The sequence below is a fragment of the Fulmarus glacialis genome, unplaced genomic scaffold (genome assembly GCF_000690835.1).
Source record: "Fulmarus glacialis isolate BGI_N327 unplaced genomic scaffold, ASM69083v1 scaffold41245, whole genome shotgun sequence".
NCBI lineage: Eukaryota > Metazoa > Chordata > Aves > Procellariiformes > Procellariidae > Fulmarus > Fulmarus glacialis.
Window position 1 is genome coordinate 534 of NW_009211859.1, and position 19,941 is coordinate 20,474.

The following is a 19,941-nucleotide window of genomic DNA, read 5'->3' on the forward strand; positions in this document are numbered from 1 at the left end:
GAAAGATAATTCTATTTAATGTGTACAGTTAGCAAAAAATTATCATCCTTAAATTCATTAGTGTTTTAATTCTCTTTTTTTCTTCCTAGTAACTGTGCTTTTTATTTCCTTTTACTTTCACATCTCTTGCATTTAGCTGGGTGCTAGTCTTTCCTTTAAGTATTTTTGACATAATACATTTTATTTTATGAACATTCTCATGTCAGGAATCAGTACAATTTTCAGAAATATATGTAAGAATGAGAATCCTGGACCCCTGCATTGTATGTTTGCTGTGTCGTTGAGTCTGTTAGACAAATCTGATTTTGCACAGCAGAGGCTGTGGGCATGCATGGCTGAAGCTGGGTAGATCCATTCAGTAGCAATCCTAAGTAGTTTTAAGCTAAAAGTAAAACGGCATTCATACACTATATCTATACCACTTAAAAAAAAAAAAAAAGGCAAACCAACCAACCAAACAAAAAACCCCAAAACCAACGTGAGCCATGGAGGAATAGTTCCCAGGGTCTGTGGTCAAGTAGCACAGTGTAGCTCTCAGCTACGTGCCCTAATTCTTTTTCCCCTTCCTGTCACAGAAGTCAGGGTGGCGAAGTGCCTGAAGGGAATAAGCACTGGCATAGCCCAGGGAGGTACTAATTCTAGCAGTGAGGCAGTTGGGGCAGTTGCCCTTCAATACTTGACTCCGTATCCTGCCAGTTATACGGCTGAATAAAATGTGATCTTAGAAGCTGTTAACTTGTTCAACATGTAAAATATTTGTGATAGTAGTATTGTTTTTATTAACTATTCTTAAGTTAAATTAGAGAAACCAGGTATCATACCAAGTAAATAAATGTTTTGATTGCAGATGTGGAAGACCTGTCATCTGCTGAAAATAAACATGCCACAAAGAAAAATGAAAACAACGATTCCAACCTTACTATTATTGAAGACAGTGAGAGAGGAATTGAGTCCAAAGTGGGGACTCTTAGGTAAAATAAAATTAAAGATATGTTTTGATACATGTATGTTGATATTTCTGTAAATTGGAAAAAAAAAAACGAAAACAAACAAAAAAAACCACTTCCCAGTCTATTTCAGTGACTTCTGAAGATGGCTGTCATTATCTTAATAATGTAGTGAAAGATAAAATTATTCTTTCTTCATTTTCTGTGTTCTGTGTGTATGACTTTATAATGGCTTTTTTTTTTTTTTTTTTTTAAAAAACCTTCGGATCTGACTGGAAATTGATTTTACATTTTTACATCTCAGCATACACCTACAGTCCACCTTCCTAATACATGCAAAGCTTCTACCAACTCAGCAGGCATTAGTATGGCTCCATCTTTATGATTTTCTGATTGGAGCTCTGTTTATCATCACAATTTTTTTCTTTTCTTGGTTCATGCGGGTTTTTGCAATCCAGTCTGATTCATTGTTTTTAGAAGTGCTCTTTCTCCCATAAAAATTCATGGGACAGCTGAAAATGAAGATAACTAAGACTGCTCTTAGTTAATAGGGAAGCAGTATTGTTATAACTGTTTCTAATTACTGAGTTAAAGGAACAGAACCAGCTGCAACACTCTTAAATCTATTAACAAAACGCAGCTTTCACTTTTAGAGACTGCTGTTCAGTCATAGAGTAGGTTATGTACTAGAAGTTACACTTGGTCTAAAAGTCCTGATGCTGAAGGATATGACTACATGTATGTATCCTAATATGAAAGTCAGAATAAGGGAGGAATTAGCCTCAGACAGCACAGGTAACTGACCAAGCTATTAAAAAATTACCATGTAACCGGGCAATGAAAATACATTTATTGTGTTGCTTCCATAGTTTTTCTAAAGAATGAAGATTGAAATCTAGTCTTCGTCTTCAGGTTCACACTAGACATTCTGGCCTGTTAGTGCAGCAGCTTGTCTGGGTGGGATTTCATTTCTCAAAACTTTTTTTGTTGTTATTTTGCTGCTGAAAAATAGATTTATCTTCTCACATTATTCTTACTCTAGTATGATGTAGCAGCCTATTACAGTACAGTATTTACTGGGCATATGTGATTTTAATTACTCTGATTCCATTCCAGATTTTACAGTGAAAATGATCAAGACATTCCTTTTTTCCCCCAAGATTTTGAAGTTGCAAAATACAGTGTCCTTGAAAAAGTAAGCCTTTCTGTTATTGTGAGAGAATGTAGGAGGATCAGTAGATGAATAAAAGGTTTACAGTTTTATACACATCAACAGGAACTCTTCTATGTTATCATGTACTGCAGTGCAAAGAGTATTGAAAAGTATTTTAATGCTTTCTGTCTTGCAGTGCAGCCTAATTCTACCCAAATAAAACTTTTCTGTTATTGTTGTAGTGTTCTCACCAAAGTATTGCAGTAGAATAGTATGTTTGCTTCTGACAACATACATGTTATCGTGGCTGTTAAGTGTTAAATCTAATTTAAATTTTAAACTTTTATATTAAAAATCTTTCAAAACACAAAAATGATGGAAAGGTACAGCAATCAGTACAGTGAAGCCCTGAGAGGAGCTTCTGCTTGTTACTGAGATACAAATAATGAGTAATTCTGCTTCTTGTTTTAGCCAGTCACAGTGTGTAGTTCTAAATGGGGTGAAAAAATAAGTAGGACAAGGGGAAGTATTTGGTGCAATATCATGTGAATGAAACATACTTAAGCAATAAATTGGGGGCTGGGGGGCTTTATTTATCTCTCCATTTAGGTTAACTCCAAGGAAAGCAAAGATTTGGTAGTTATTGAATTCCAGTGTTCCCAAAAGCATTACAAGTTTCCGTTTCGACTATATGCACACTTCAGTGCATCAAATGGAACAAAGGTATGAACCACTCATTGATATTACCTGTTTGTTTCTTTATGCACGTTAAACATACCTGTTCCAGAGAGCTTCAGATGCTTTTCATTCTTATTTGCAGGCTAATCCTTAGATATAGATAATAGGAGGTCATTCTGTTAAGCCTTATCATAAAAAATTTGATTTATAGTTGGCTCCTCTACTCTGTGTGTTTGCTTACAACTTGTTCAAAGGAACTATTTTGGGACTTGGCAGCAACACAGCGTGGTCCTGGATGCACCTGCCTCGTACTCACATATATTTTTCCTGGCAATATGTAAACTCTATAATGACATGTTTACATGCTGAAATGCTATAGCGAGTGATATTCTGGACATATTATTGTGAGACAGAAAAGCATGTCTTGAGGGCAGCCTAAATGTATTTCTTAGCATACAATGCATACACATGTAGGGCATACATATGTATGCACTCTGGTATAGCACTTGCAGTCTGTGTCATTGCAATAACATTAGATTCAAGTCAAAGGAGCTGTATCAGGGATGAATTTTGAATAGTTCCATTGATAGAACAAGTTACTCCAGCACACATTTAGATGAACCTATCTTGTCACTCTGGGGTTTGTGTATGGAGCCCTGTGCTTGTTCTTTGTGTCCCATGAACCCTCATGAAAGCACTGCCTTGCTGGAAGCCTGTTAAATCACAATGCAGAAGTGAAGTGTGGAGTGTCAGCTGTTAGAGCAGTGTCTGGTAAAATTGATTCTTTAAGTCTCTACATAATTTCTTTGACTAACTTTACTCTTTCAATTTACAGAATAATAAACTAATACTGCTGAAGAAATAAGAGAAAAGTATGAGACTTTTATTGCAGACTTGAAGTGCCAGGATTTCTTGCTCAGAGAAACTTTTCCACCAGAAGCAGAATCTTTGGCTTCTACAAAATTGCAAAAGGCTAGTACAACTTGCTTGTTTACACTTTTCTGTCCTTAATGATTTGTTTTAGTTTCCAATTTTCTGAATGTGGTAAAAATTGTCTAGGTCTAGATTACAGTGATACAGCCATAGGTTAAGGGAAACTGTTTATATGTAAATGTTTTGAAAATTTTTTTTTTCAGAATATTGAGTGAATGTTCCCAGTACTTGAACACATTAAAAGCAAACGTAGTCCTATTCATTACAGGGGTTTTTTTGTTCTCAGTAGATGCGTTATCAACTAATGTGATACCTAAAAAGTGAAGTGCTAATATAGCAAACAGAACTGTTGTGTGATGTATGACTTTGTTGAATTATTCTGCACACTATACAGATGTCACAGGCTTGATGTAGATCGTATTGGAATCAGTAACAGGACTGCCCCCAATGGCAATAGCAGTTGGATTCTACTCCCTAAAGTACTCTTCAGACAATGTTTTACTGCTATTTAAAATGGTTGTAGTGTGACAGAAATTTTTTTCCATTTATGTTCTCACTGTACTTTATCTACTTCTCTGTTCCACCATGGTTAGCTTCTATTGTAGGGCACAACTGGCACGTGGATTATATCCAGCAATGTTGAAAGGCCCACATATGTCCTCTGGTGCTCTCAGAAGCTGTGTGGTTGATGCCATATAAACAAGTAATGTAGAATGTCCAAACTTATGTGAGAATTGTTTAATGGCATCAAGTTTAATGGCAGCTTTTGGAGTTGTAGAACAGTGAGAAAAAGCTCAAGTAAATGCTTTAACAATGTTCCTCAGAAGAACCTGAGAAAATCTGTTATCACAACTCTTTTTGATGTATCAATTCCACTGATTTTCATGGCCTCTCTATTCTCCTGTAGCTTTGCTGCTCCAATTTTTTATTTTCACAGGAATGATGTCCTTCCCACCAGAGCTTTCTGAACTAGAGATCTAGTGTAATCTGTTAGAGATGTTATAAAACACTGGCCGTTTTGAACCATCTGTTCTTCTACCAGCTGTGCAAAAAAGGAAATGGCTGGGGTGTGCAGACTATTATGTCCGTGTACCTGATAGTACAGTGTACTGATAAAGATATCAAGCAAATCAACTTCTGTCTTCTCCAAGACTTCATGTTTCAGTTTCCAAGAGAGGTCAGGGCCATCCGGCCTGCCATGCTCTCCACTTGAAAGAATTTGTAAAAGCAAACCTTCCCTTCAGTTTAATGGGACTGAAGAAATTACACTAAGCATGAATGAGCATTGCGCACTGTATTGTTTATGGGAATAGGAAACTTTAATTATCTGTGTAAGAACTTCACTGCCATGACTTGCATCTTTGTCTTTTCACTGAATTGTGTTTATTTTACTACAGTTACTTCTAGAAGAAGCCATCCATTCAAGTGTCATGTGTCAGGAAGTTAGTGATTTTGTGGAATTGATCTGGGCAGAAGCTATTGGCCACCTGTATAGTTTACTACTTGAATCAGTAAACAACATAAGCCTAAATGATGTAAGTTAATTCTTGTTACTCTGTGAGGATGAATACATAAATGCTGTTAGAAGTAATTTTTTCCCAGCAAACACGTATGTTGTATTTTAGATTGGGATTGGTAATTATACTTTTGATACTCCTGCACTTCAACAAATCCATGCTTCAGAAATTTTTATCTCAAATTTTGCTTTAGAATGAACAGCACTAAAAACTTGCTGTACTCCCTAGGGCAGAGGGCTGTCTTTTCCATTTTACAGCAATTTACACAATTCTTATGCGAGGATCCCTTCCACGAGATTAAGTTACATAAGAAGATAGTCATAGAAAGCAGTGCATAATAGCAGGTTAGTGTCTCCTGCCAGTATGTTTCAACCATACTTCAGTCAGCCATTCTCTTGTAATGGAAAAATAGTTTTAATTATAGTCCCTGTCTGCATTACCAGATGACATGTAATTAACACACTCTTGAAGGCCTTTGGATATTACAGCTGTTATTAAGAGTAACTGCCTATCCACCCCTTTGTTAAGCCTATGGCTCATTTAATCCCACTTTCTCACATACCTCAATTCTTTTGCTTTCCTCCCTAGACATTTAAGAGGTTAACGTTTATTCATGTAATTTAAGTTCATATAACTTAACAAACAGCCAATAAAATGACTGTTTAAGATGAGAGTTTTGTTCATCTTTGTTATCACTGAAGGCAAAATTACCTGAAGATTATGTTGGTTTTAAATTGGAAGAGCTTTGCCAGTAGAAGGTCCTCAATTCTGGAATAACTTTGCCCTAATCTTATTACATGAAACTCACTTTTAATGCTCTTCAGTTGATATTCAGAAGAATATTCCTTTCACTTTTTGATATGGAAATAATACACATTTATGTAGGTTCTGGTGAGTAAGTAGTACATCAGTAATATTGTATACGTGTACTCAGAGACAGTAGTGAGTGCATTGCATAAATCAGCAAAGACATAAGGAAATGCTGTTTGTGGTAAATGCTTTTTATGAGGTGCAATTGTTTGGATATTGAGATTCCTAACATATTTCAGGTAGGTGAAATTTGATAAATATTTAATAAATAACGTTCAATCATTGGTAGCTTTTGCAAAAGCTGAACCATAGACCTAAAAGATTCTGTATCTCAATGCATCGATCTGTAAGAATATGATAAAGCTGTTTTCAGTAACTCTTCACACTTATAATTAATTTGCAAGAGAAATAGCATTTGTATTGAAAGAAAAAAAAATCTCTGGATTTTTGAAACACAATAATTAAGAAGCGGGTTGCTGTTCAGTTAGATTAACTCTCCATTTTTTTCCCAAAGGCATTTGTGAGACAGGGACCAGTCTTGGATCAATAATCAATATTGAACTGCAGTAAGACATTGCTATGCAGCCCCTAATGTCAACATTTTACTAGCTGTTGCCTGTGGTTCATGTAAATTAAAAAGCATTTTGTCTTTTTCCTCCTGCTTTAAGAAGACAAAATAATATAGAGTATCCTCTGAAAAATTTCCAGTTGAGAAGGAATGTACAGATACAAGCAAATCTATATCCTGTCTGTCTGATAAACTGCCTAAAATTAATCATTACTTTCATTTCATCTGTAGGTTGCACTCTATACATACGACTTCTACTCTGCTTTATGTATTTTAGGATGAACTAGTGCACTTAGACATTTAGTAAGAAATTTATTATCCTCTACTTTCTGTTATTTCATCAATGCATTAAAGCTGACAATATGAATCAACAAGATGTTAAGGAATGTTATCTTTCAATCTGATTCATATTCCATTTTATTTCAGGGAGGTTATTTTACTGTCTCTTAGCTCTGCTTGAGGTACTTTGCAAGTAGCCCAGTATAACGGCAGAATAATATCCAACTTTTAAATACTGTTTTTATATCCTAGCTGCAAGAAGATATTTTGTGGATATTGCACTAATATGAGTTCAAGTTTTATTTCAGTGCGGAATTAAATGATCTATTTTCAGTATTTGATGCTTTGCACTCTTTCTGCAATTTTGCGATAGCTTTCAGTTTAATAATCTCTTCTTTTAAAGGTGAGCAAAGCAGAAGGTATTTTACTCCAAGTAAAGAATGCACTGGATGAGGGAGCTGCTGAGGTGGCACTACAAGAGATGATGATGGAATTCTATCAAGTTATACGTCACAAATCTGAAATAGACTATAACGTTTCCAAAAAGCTGCTATCTAGAAAACAGGACCTGTGTCAGGTAACTTTTCCAGATTGCTAGTAAGCCCTGATCTGCACTGTGCTACACCAGTTTTGAACATGCTCACTAGATAAATTGACAGGATAATTTCCACAGCTAGTCACAGGCTGTCAGTTTAAAATAATAATTTATTGGAATCTTATGAATAGAGTAACACTCATGGAAGGAATTCAGTGTTTTGAACAGGAAGACCAGTTGCTGTCCAGATGGTGACAGGAGTTTCCATTGCAATCATTGTTGTGATGGCATCTTCAGCTGGATCATATAAGATCTCCAGCATATACATAATCAGTTTCTATTGATTATCTTAAACCATATACAAAATATATCTAAGCTATTTTAACTGTATGCAAAGACTGTTCTGCATATGCAGGAACAGTTTCTAGAGACTATTTAAAATTACCAACTTATGTACAGCTTGGTCTGTTCCTACTTTTACAGCACAAACTGCTCGGGGGAGTTCCCTGGACTGTGTGGATTGTTAGTGCAAGAAGTTAGTCAGCACATCTAAACAGATAACATCTTTCAGTTGGTCTAAGCACAGCTGCCCTGCCTAGGGGAATCTACGAGGATCTCCCCCATAGCTCCCCCTCAGTTTCTGTGTTACTTAGTCAGTTCCTTCATTTTTAAGCTGGCTAGGAGTTCAGTCAATCGGGAGTTCCGTTACTCTGCTGCAAGTCAGTCCATTGTCTCATCTTTGCAGAAACTAGCTGGGAAATTCTCAGCCTGCCGGGGGGATTGCCGACGAGGTGTGCTGAGTGCACACAGAGGTGCAGCCCTTGCGCCCAGCAGCAAGGGCTGGCTGTTCCGTAAGAGCAGGCAGACGGGGTTGGGGAGTGAAAGTGAGCAAGGCCAGGGCAGCTACACACTGGCAGCGGCTCTAGTCCCGCGGTACCCGTATAGGAAGAGCACAGCAGGTGACAGTGACTGCTGGTGATAGTAGCCAGGGTCAATCCAGATTGCCTTCTCATTATGGCTTCTCTGGCAGATCCAAGGTCAAACCCGGAACTCGAGTCCACAGGATCTGGGTCAGAACCAGGGAGGTGGGAGGCTGGATGCAGGCATATCGGCAACATAGCTCAGCCGAGAGACCAAGGGCAAGAACCTAAGCTCAAAGGCATCTCTTGAGCACAGGAAGGGCAGGAATCTGCTGAGTCTTCTCACAGCTCTCTTTCAAGGCTCCACAGCTGCACTGTCAAAGCTGGCCTTGAGCCCAAGCAGCCAGGCCCTCTGGAGAGGTGAGAGGCAGAGCTCTGACAGCTACATCACTCTTGTAACTATAGAGCAAACTCAAATTTCCTTCTGGGACTGCATTTATGATGTAAATTCCATAGATTCTGCCAGAGATACCTCTTTCTTTTGGCCAAGGATATTTAGAAGTCAGTCTTCTGTAAGTTACAAAATATAAAGGGGAAGGGGTAGAGGGAAGGAGGCTCCTTACTGTTCTAAAAGAACAAATGTTAATAGTGCCTTTAACCCTGGAAATCTTTTGATAATTAAATTTTGATAATCTTTTGACATTTCTGATATCAAAAAGTTACTATGTCTCATAAAGCTTTCCCATGGCTTAGTGAAGTGTGGCATTACAATCGTTTTAAAGTTAGATGTCCTTCTTTCTCCTGATCTGAGAAAATTACATGGGTACCTCGTGCTACTGCCCTAGCTGGATAGTGGCCTTGGGGCCAAAATGACAGATTCTAACAAGTAAGAATTGCCTCATAAGCAAAATCAAAATGGTAACCAAGCATAAATACTGGTTTGTGGAGCTGTTGTTAGCAGGCTCCATCCAAAGCTTGATTTGGTGTTGTACAGAAGCAGTTTAATACTATTTTTCATATACCTTGTTCTTCTGATTTGTTTTTTGTGCGATTCTACAGCTGTTTGCTCTTGTTCCAAATTGTATCTAACAAGTGGAAATGTTCTTTTGATTATTCCATTTCATTGTTACTACGCTGCAACTTTATATAATTCAGTCTGCTTTGCGTGTTTCCTTAATTAAAATGTAACAAGTATTCATAAATTTCTGTCTGTATTTTCTAGCTAATCAGAGACATGCTTAATATACATCAAACAAATATGTCATGCCCAAACCCATCAGCTTTGGCCAAGTACCAGGCTCTGAGGTGCAAGATAGAAGCTGTTGACTCAACGAGTTATGAATTTCTCAATATTGAACAACAAGTGTTAAAAAACAATTACAAGTGAGTGTTTAATACTTACGCAATGATTCCAGTAAAATTCAAGCTATAGTGCACAAAATACCTCTAAAGAGGACTGAATTATCAGATTCTGTTACTGTGCAGTGTTGATTGTGTTAATGGGATTGCAGAGCTAGCATATTTACCATAACCTACACTAGAACAAAATGGAGGTAAATTAAAAAAAAAAGAAAAAAAAATTGTCAATTTTGGTGGGGTTTCTTTCTGGTTTTTTTTAAATTGTGAAGAGCTGTCTATTTATACGAACTGTTACAATAAAATATATGGGGTCTAGACTTGTTTACTCTGCTTCTCAGTATTTATTTCCAGGCATTTTATAAAATAACTGGAAAGTAACCATAAAAGTAAAACTTTCGGTTCTGCTGAGTAAAACAAATAATTTTTTTTCGTGTGAATAAACTTCATGGGGTGGGAGGGGATACCTGGTCACCTTTTGATTATGTACAGAACTTGCCATCCTTTTCTAGTTAGCTTTCAATTGTGTGAAAAAGACATATTTCTGGGAAGTTATTCTGCAGATTTGCCTATAATTCTATTTAATGTTCTTGACATCGGCTTCTAACTGGGCACCCTTTCTCTTTGATTAATAAAATTAAAAAATGGGTAAATATGGAGAAATTAAAGAGAAGATGGTTCTAGAAATGGAATAATCAATGGTTAGATCATTAATACAGGGAAGAATGAAGTGGGCTTCATTTACACATACATATGTATACGTATACATATATAGTCACTCCAAGTTTGTTTTTACTGAGTAAATATGCTGTTAAGCAGCTAAGGTCTAAACCTACCTAGCAACTACTGGTTACTAAGTGGTTATACCCAAATATATATTGCTCAAGTATGGAAGGAGCACTGTGCTTGGAATACACAAACGTCTGTTTGTCTTCAGCAAAGTTCAGTAGTTGACTTTCACTTGACATTGTGTCTAAATTTTTAAGTAATTTAAAATTAATAGAACAATATTTTATGTGACTCAGTTCTACCTTATAGTTCTTTGTGACAGAAACAATTGAATAAAGGGGGAATTTTGGGGAATTTGCTGTTACCTGAATCCACGGGACTGCTCTTTGTAGACAGCAGTTATCTATGTTAGTGCCTATATACTAATTCATAAACTAACTAATTGTAAGGACAGGATTTTCCTGCAAAACTTTGACTCTACTCTTATACAATAGATAAGCATAATCACATTGCAAGAATTGGAGCATATTTATTCCCTTTCAGTCTCTGCATTTGCAATCTTAGTTTTTAATCTAAAAACAATTTAAAAAAACTTCAACTGCAGAGGATCAGGGTTCAAGTAAGGTTCTTTAAAAAAACAAAACAAACCAAACAAACAAACCACCTTCATATAAAAAAGTTCATATAGCAGCTTCACAAATTAGGACATAATATATCTCTAATCCTCAACATAAGAAACCACACAGTTTGAGTAAAATGTTCAAAATTACAAAAGAGGTTAGGTCCTATTTACCAATATTATTTTAGCATTTAGGAACTCGAAACTTGACTGAAGCTCACTGAATCTTGAAAGCATAAATGTTTGATTTGTAAACGGGGCTTTATGCTTTTACTTTCAAGGTACTATCTACTTCCAGTATCTAAATCTAAAATTGTGATCCTTAAGTCCTCTTCTCAGTTACTTTGTAAATCCAGAGGTTCCTCACTGTCTGACAGGAATCCTAGAATTCTAAAATTATCTTCTGGGTATTTCGTAGGGTATCACTGTCTTTACACTGTTAAGCAGCTCAGTCCTTAGTCCAGAGTCTGTCATCTGAGGAAGTATATTCTGAGCACGTGTAAACAGCAGACTGCTCAAGCAGAGGGAGGGTGGTAGGCGCACTATTCTCCACTCGGACCTTTACACAGTAGCTAAGTAGAGCATTCAGCTGGCAAGGATAAAGGTAAGAAGAGGTAAAGAGAGAATCTGAATCTTTTGTTTCGTGTAATCACAAGAAGGGAAGGACAGGAATCTTGGTGACAGCTCTGTCCTGTAACTACTGTATGTAAAATGCATAAATCTTGCTGGAGGTGGGATTGCAACCCAAGTTTTCCTCCTCTCAAGTGTATTTCTTAATTGGGAAGTCTTTCTTAATTGGGAGTTACTACCTCCAGAAAGCCTGAACTGTAATGCTAAGATATTTTTAGTTCAGCCAAGACAGTGAGGTCTCTGAATATTTTCAGTAAAAGAATTTTTAGTACAAAATAAATTTGCTGGCAATAATTTATATACTTACAGACTCTGAGCTGCATAGAGTTATATGGGGTTTTGTATGTCACATCTTTGAATTTAGATCCCAATATGTCAAATAAGATAATTTCATATGACTTTAAGCATGAAAACACATTTTCAATTTCTCCCTAAAAGTCTAAATAGGTCTTGAACGTAGTCATTAAGTTTTTAATATCTCTGGTGGTTGTTCTCTTATGCTGTTTTTTTCTTTAATAATTGCCACCCAAATTGCTAACAAAAAAAAAGAAAAAGTTGAACATTACTTTGAGATTTAGAATAAGACTTTATCTTTTAGCAGTGTGTTGATCTTAAATGCACTTTCTAAGTCATGAGATCTCAAAGATCATTTCAAATTCCTTGCAGTGCCTGTCCAGTGCAAATTTTACAAGTGTATAGGGTTGGCAGATTAACTGAAACAGCAGAATTTCTGAGCAGTCTTGGAAACATTCGATCCTTATTCCATGCATCGTCTGTGCGCAACTTCATGGGAATTCTTTCCAGGTAAAAATTTACATTCCCTTTTTTGTGACATTGAATCAGGCTTAATTATATTCTAAAATACTTTTTTACTTTTTTTTTTAATGAAGCTCTTTTGTATTATGTTTAACCTGATTTTTACTGTTAATATTTATATGAACATCCATATGCTTCTACAGATCTCTGGAAGGAAAATCAATCTTTTGTAATGATAAATTTAATTACTCTCCAGGTAGATTAGACTTAGATGCAGCTATTTGGATATGATGGTGATGAGTGTGGTTTAAATCCAGATGAAAGATGATAAAATGGAGACAGTAGGAGAGTAGTGGCTGTATGGAAAACTTCCTCTGTTTTAGGAAAGAATTGCATTGAGGATGTCCTCCTTCCACTCCTATATATTATTTCCCCACAACTACATTATTTGGCATATTTTTAGATTATCATAATTTCCTGGAATAACAGAATATCTAGTTCTGTGGCTGAATACCATGGATTCACTCAGGCATGAGTGAATAATAATGCTAAAATAATATAACCTCTAGTAGCCTGACATTTAAATCCTCATCGTAGCATGTATACAGTGAAAATTTAAGGATATTTTAAAAAACATGTCTGATACATATAACACCATCAGAATTAAAATACCTCAGAAGTTATATTAGTATTCTGTTTTCCTCATACTGCAGATTTTAATTGTAAGTTACAAAACCGTTGAACTTATTTAAATATTGTGTCTTTTTACATTCTTTATATATAAAATGTTTTCTGCGGGCATCAATCAGTAGTAAATCAAATGTCTCATAAACAGTCTAAGGATGGTATCTCTACACTTAATAGGTTTGCAAATCAAACATTGGAAAAGTTTCCAAGTATCCATTCCCTGGCATTCTACCTTTAAAACTCATACTTCCTTTTTCTTAGATACAAAAATTTCATACAGTTTTTTGAAATTGAATACAGCACAGTTGCTAGAAATGTAGAACTACTCATCTAATAACCAAAAATTTATTTTGAATGTTTGGCAATAAATCTGGAAAATGCCTTGTTTTTCTGCTAAATGAAGAAAAGCTAACAGTCTTTATTGCTTATTTAATCAGTGTCTTGGTGATTAATATGACTTTGGGATTTATGTTTTTTTATGAATGGACTATTTTGCTTGAGTGTCTATAGATGGTTTCTGTAAAGTGTATTTTTTTTTAATCCTCTGCAGTTCATAATTGCAAAATGTGTATTAGCCCACATGCTATACGCAAAAGTATTTTGTACTTCACTCATTGTGTGACCTTCTTTTTCTCTAGAGGACTCCTAATGCCAAAAGTGGTTGTTGAAGATCGTGGCCTGGAAAGAACTGACATTGGTAATCTGGGCAGTGGCATTTACTTCAGTGATTCTGTTAGGTCTGAATAACGACATAATCTCTTTACTTTATCCTTTGTGTATTCTTTTTACTTTTCAAATTAAGTAGATATAATGCTTAATACTTTTAAGGTAATTTAATTATAAAGTTTATTCCTGTCCATCTGTTCAGAAGTACTTGTGTGTCCTTAAATTCCTATGATGTTTACATTAATATAAATTTTAATAAAATGTGTATGATCATTCTTTACATATAGTGCCACTATTAAATATTCTTCACCCAGTGAAATGGATGGAACGCGGCTCCTGGTAGTTTTTTACGTGGCACCTGGATCCTGCTTAGATTTGTATGAACAAGATTATTCATTAAATAATGCACCATCAGGTTATGAGTGTGCATGGAGTCCATAAAACAGCAGACATCTCTTCAGACTTTGAGGTACTGATCCTGCAGTATTGGGCATTTGAAAAGGCACCAAATTTTGGATTTATTATACTACTGATAGATAACAGAATGAATGTAACCTGCATTTCAGTGCAGACACTAAATCACTAGACAGTAATGTGTAAAATCACTTTTGTCTGTCTTGCAGCCTGTAAAGTGCATATAAAACTTCTAAGCCTCTAAATTGTATTTGTAAAGAATTCTTGCAAGACAACAATACTTAAAAGAAAGATGTAAATATTATGTTTTATTATAACTGAATCATCATATAAATATCTGGTCTGTGATGTTTAAATTGTTATTTGGAAGCGATATTCTACTTTATATGGAATAAGAAATCACTACTATGGAAGATTCATTGTTTTGTAAATGAATCCAGCTGATAAATATCCCTGTCCTTATAGGTTGGTACTCTAAGGCAGGGATGATACTGTAGTGGCACACTAACAGAACAGTTGCTCTCTATATATCCACCAGTTTTTTACTTTTTTTGTTCTTGGTTATTTTGAGGAATGATTGTGCTTTATGGAGAAGAGGAAATATAAGGAGTGTGGAAAATACAAAGTAAGAAGATAAGAGATGCAAGCGGTAGTGATACAGAGAGATTAGGGGAGTGAAAATAAAAGCTGTCAGATTCTTATTATTTTTCAAAAATGATATGTCATTTAGGTTCACCTCTTAATCCATTTGAACTGTTTTAGATATTATCTACAGCTTTGTTTTTATTGTAAAATACCTTTCTTTGTTTCTACCAGGATGACGAATTTGTTGTGTATAAAACCTGTCAGATTAAAATTAGATATGTTGTTAAGTTTTGCCTTGCTGAAGATCAAATAAAGCCATTTCAGCCTGGAATTTGGGTGGAACTGGAGCAAGATAACAATGAGCCAGAGTCGCAATGTCACTTACAGCGTGAGAGTAAGAAATGTTTTCTCTTTGTATATTGACTTGCTTCCACAGTTTCCTAAATACTTATCAGAACCCTTTTTAAAGTACTTGTATATATGAAGATAACATAATAAAAAATAATTTGTAGTTTATTTATGGATGTTACCAAGTTAGTGATTACCATGTGGTATCTGTGTAGCATCTGTTTAACAGATTTCCTATAGGCATAATTACCAACAGCAATTGCAACTCTGCCTGTCACAGTATGTTTCAAGAGAAGCACAGGAAGCACTTTTGCATAAATCATTCAAATACAAGGTTCTAAACAAAGACCTTGTAAAACCTTAAAGAACTATCATGAACTCATGATCTCTTAGATAGACAGCAATACAACACAAGTATTCGTAACAGAAACTGAGTGTTACTTTTGTGTTGTGAATTGCATAAATAAACATGGGCCGTTGATATAGGATTAGTTTCCATCATCTTTCCCAAATGTATGTTTCAAAAAATATCTTTTTAATCTTTTATAAACTCTTTGTTTAGGCTGTGCATCACCAAATGCAAATCTTTCAAATCCTGTAAAAACCGGTCTTCAGGACAGATTGGGAAATCCTGTCCCTCTGGAAGGTGTTTATAACAAGGCCAGGATAATAGACTTTGTAGCACAGATAGAGTATGCTATTTAGTGTCCTTTTCCATAACTCAGCCCTGAAAAATTAATCCATTTGTTAAATAGTGTTTTAGTCAAAATGCTATTTAGTGTTTAGTTAATTGCAAAAAAAAAAAGGCAATTCAATCTCTAAATGAAGAAAAGTCCTGAAATGAGTGGAAACAGTTTTTATTCTTAGAGATGTGTAGTCAAACAAATGCCAAAAGCTCTTTGGACAGTAAAAGGCTTGGCTTTATTTTTAAATCTGTTTTCTGCCTATGCATAATCAAGTCACCACTGTAAAGAAACTTTCTGCAGTACTGTATGCATTCTGTTCCCTTTAAAAGACCACCTTGGCTATCTGTTTGCCAGCTGAATTATAAACCAGTGAGAAATACCTAGGATGATTAAAGGTTTATGGAAATATATTTGTGTTTTGGTTTTGACTTTGGTTAGACAATCTAAATTAGCTGTCACAGGTAAGATACCAATCAGTGCAAAAGAACTTGCTATTCTAACCCAAAAATTAGCTAATAAAAGCTAGCTAAGCAGGCTAAAATAAGGGCCCACCTTGGTTTTTAGTACATGTCCTCTATGAACACATTCTGTCAAGTCACAGGTCTTTTCCAATCCTGGGGCATAATTCCACAATCTCCTCCCCCTTCAACTGCATCCTGCCTGAAGCAGTCTCGATCATGCTAAAGCTGTGGCTTTACTGAGTTCTGTCACATGCGTGTCTTTCAACAAGAATCTGTATTCAGGGGTTTCCAGTGCCAAAGTAGCTTCATGAAAGTAAATAATGTTTTTTTAGACATTGTTGCTAAAGCCTTAAAAAAGAAAGCAGGGGAAAACAGGAGAGAAAAGGGTTTGAAAGAATTGTCTGCAAATGAGTCTGTGCTTAAACTATTCTGACAGTCACACCTGTTGTCTGATCAGTGTGATTCCTTTGAACACGAGTTCTTCTCATGAGGGATTGTTGGGGGTTTTTTTGTTTGTTTTTTGGTTTGGTTTTGTTTTGATTTTTGTCTGGTTTCCTATGGAATTAATTAATCCAGTGGCATCTGTTCTATGACCCAGTCAATCAAAGCAGAAAACAGTCTAAGGCTGAGGTACAGAGCATAAACCAGAAATGACAAAATGGCAAGGGACAATAAGAATGGTAGCCAAGGGGAATGACAAATTGCTAGAGTTTGTTACGACACAAGGGAAGTAAACAGAAGAGCAGATGTGAGAAGAAAGTCAGATGCAATCTGCCACCTCAGAGACAGAAATTCTGTCATTAGAAGATGGATACTATACATACAGAATAACATAGGCTTTTCCAAACACTCCTTTTAGTATATCATAAAAATAGACCAATTTTTTGTGGAGGTTTACTCTTCTTTCTTATTAGTCCTTACTGGCTTGAAACTATTATAGACATATTGCAGTGGTGACTTCTTTTGTAGGCAGTAGCTTGATAGCTTCAGCTCTGCCAGTATATCAGATAACCTTTAGAACGTCATGGTTTACTCTTCTTCTGGAAGAGATTTGATTAATGATTTAGACATTAAAAGTTCTATAGCTCCTTGCATGTTTCTGGAGATACCTGTTTGTCAAGCACTGATGAATGTTATACCTTCATTTCTAAGCTATAAATAGAAGTTCCAGTTGTGGCATGCCTATTGACATTTTGTGGTGCAAAGCAGTTATGCTGTTATACTTAAAAGTATTGATGTTTTAATCACATTTTAACTTTACAGTTACGCAAAAAATATTCATTTCAGGTAGTAATGTTTCAGACCTACACCAATCAAAACAGTAAACCAATTGAAGCTAAATATGTCTTTCCTTTGGATGATAAAGCTGCTGTTTGTGGATTTGAAGCTTTTATCAATGGAAAACATGTCATTGGAGAGGTAAAATGTTCTTGTGCTTTGCCTTTGATGTAGGTCCTTCAATCTCAAGATCTGAAAGCCCTTAATTAGTAATGAAGATGTGCAACACTAATTTTGGTTTCTCTCATGTCCTTTGTTGTTACCACTTGACTGGATTTCAAGATAGTAATGTCATTTAAGAGAATATTGGTCCAGTTTTCTGTCTATAGAGATGAAATTACTTATTTTGGAACAATCTTTTGTAGGTTAAAGAAAAGAAACAAGCACATAGGGAATATCAGAAAGCTGTCAGTCAGGGTGATGGAGCTTATCTAATGGACCAGGATGCACCGGTATGTTGAATATCATGGTTTAGTACCTATTTGAAAATTTTGCAGCTGTACAATTACAGATTCTTTGCTGAAGCATGTCTTTGTTGGGAAACTCCTTTTTACTAGAACTTATTTGGACCATACATTTGATCATTTTTAAAAACAACTATTGTTTCTTCAACTATGTGCTATGGCTTCAATAAAACAGCTTTTTCTCTTTCAGGTGGTTTCCTTTTTTTTTGTAAAAGATTGATTTATTCAGTTACTATTGATCAGTTTTTGCCAGAAATTAAGGAATTATTGGAAATTTGACATTTCATATCACAGTCCCATTTTTCCTTACACTTCACCAAAACCAAACAGTCATTTCTGTGTTAGCATTTGGTTTCAGTGTGCGTAAACACCAATTAAATTATTGTTTTGGAAAACATAGGCTTTAATGATGTTATTAAAGCTAGTTTGTGGGTTTTGTTGCTTTTTTTTAGGATATTTTTGTAATAAGTGTTGGAAACTTATCTCCAAATTCTAAAGTTGGGATCAAAATCACCTATATCACTGAACTGAGTTTTCAGCATGGTTGTATCACCTTTCATATGCCTGCTTCTGTGTCACCATGGCAACAGGACAAAGCATTAAATGAAAACATGCAGGTTTGTTCAAATACAATCTTAAAATAGCATCTCCTTGTTTTGAAGCAAAAGTTCTGTGCCTAGGGGATTGTAGTTACACAAGAGGCTTCAATAAGTTTATGATTGTTTTCATTTCTTCTCTTTTGTTAGAAGATAATTGATTGTAGCTATTCTTGTCATAAAGCAACATGAACACAAACTTAGGATTGCTGTGATTGGTAGAAAGCCTCTAAGTATCTCTGAGGATGTATTTGCTCCTGCAGGACATAGAAAGTTGACTTGAGTTGGTACATGTTAGATCTCATATTTTGAGTTATCTGCTGTTTCTGTGCTTCTGTTCTCCCTTTGGCTTGCAAAGACATTGTATTATCTTCATCATGAAACAGCAGCTGAGCATCTGCTGAACACTCTGCTATTATCCTTCTCTGCTTCAGGGACAAGGTTGCCCATCCATTTCTTTGGATGCCCTTGATGGCTCCTGAATTCTCCAGATGGGAGGGGAGGTCATTTCTGTGTTTAAATGCTGGCAAAGAGCCAGAGGTGATCCTTGTGGTCCTAGTCCCTGTGAGATCATATAGCTGTATCGTATGTCTGACTGTTCAACAATCATGCCTTCTGCTTCAGAGCTGTATTATACTGAGTTCTGAAGTTCAGTGTGTCCTTGGGAGAGAAAGGAAGAAATTTTTTACAATGAGGGTGGTGAAACACTGGAACAGGTTGCCCAGAGAGGTGGTAGATGCCCCATCCCTGGAAACATTCAAGGTCAGGTGGGACGGTGCTCTGAGCAATCTGATCTAGTTGAAGATGTCCCTGCCCATGGCAGGGGGGGTTGGACTAGATGACCTTCAAAGGTCCCTTCCAACCCAAACTATTCTATGATTTTATGATTCTATGAAACATGCACACGTTCATCTGAATTTTAGCTGCTACGATGCTCAGATTACAAAGCTATATGATTAAATGAAGTAAAGAGGGTTCCATGCAATCCCAACTTAGTGATATAATAAGAGAAAGGAGCTCCAGGGTGATGAAAGTGTCAGGAATGACATACATTGAAGAGGCAGACAAAATATTGAAGAGGCAGACAAAATATTCTATAAGCACCTGGGAGAAGTCTTACAATTGCTAGCCCTTATTCTCATGGGGGACTTCAAACTACCAGATGTCTGCTGGAAATACAATGCAGCAGAGAGGAAACAGTCTAGGAGGTTCCTGGAGTGTGTGGAAGATAACTTCTTGACACAGCTGGTGTGTGAGCCAACTAGGGAAGGTGCCCCGCTGGACCTGTTGTTTATGAACAGAGAAGGACCTGTGGGTGACGTGATGGTTGGAGGCTGTCCTGGGCATAGCGATCATGAAAAGATAGAGTTTTCGATTCTTGGAGAA

The 19,941-nt window shown here is 36.1% G+C and overlaps 1 protein-coding gene across 1 annotated transcript; it reads left to right on the plus strand.

Annotated features, from left to right (window-relative positions):
* Window positions 1-847: 847 nt before the first annotated feature.
* LOC104076723 (poly [ADP-ribose] polymerase 4-like) lies at window positions 848-18,576 on the plus strand (the record flags this gene model as incomplete). Its single annotated transcript, XM_009577686.1, is given in 17 exon segments — window positions 848-971; window positions 2,064-2,142; window positions 2,710-2,823; window positions 3,532-3,554; window positions 3,624-3,750; window positions 5,109-5,246; window positions 7,289-7,462; window positions 9,503-9,663; window positions 12,281-12,418; window positions 13,696-13,794; window positions 14,011-14,142; window positions 14,144-14,192; window positions 14,954-15,116; window positions 15,633-15,766; window positions 17,505-17,636; window positions 17,861-17,947; window positions 18,412-18,576. Coding segments are annotated over 17 exon segments (2,039 nt in total), but the record flags the coding sequence as incomplete, so codon positions are not given.
* Window positions 18,577-19,941: the final 1,365 nt, after the last annotated feature.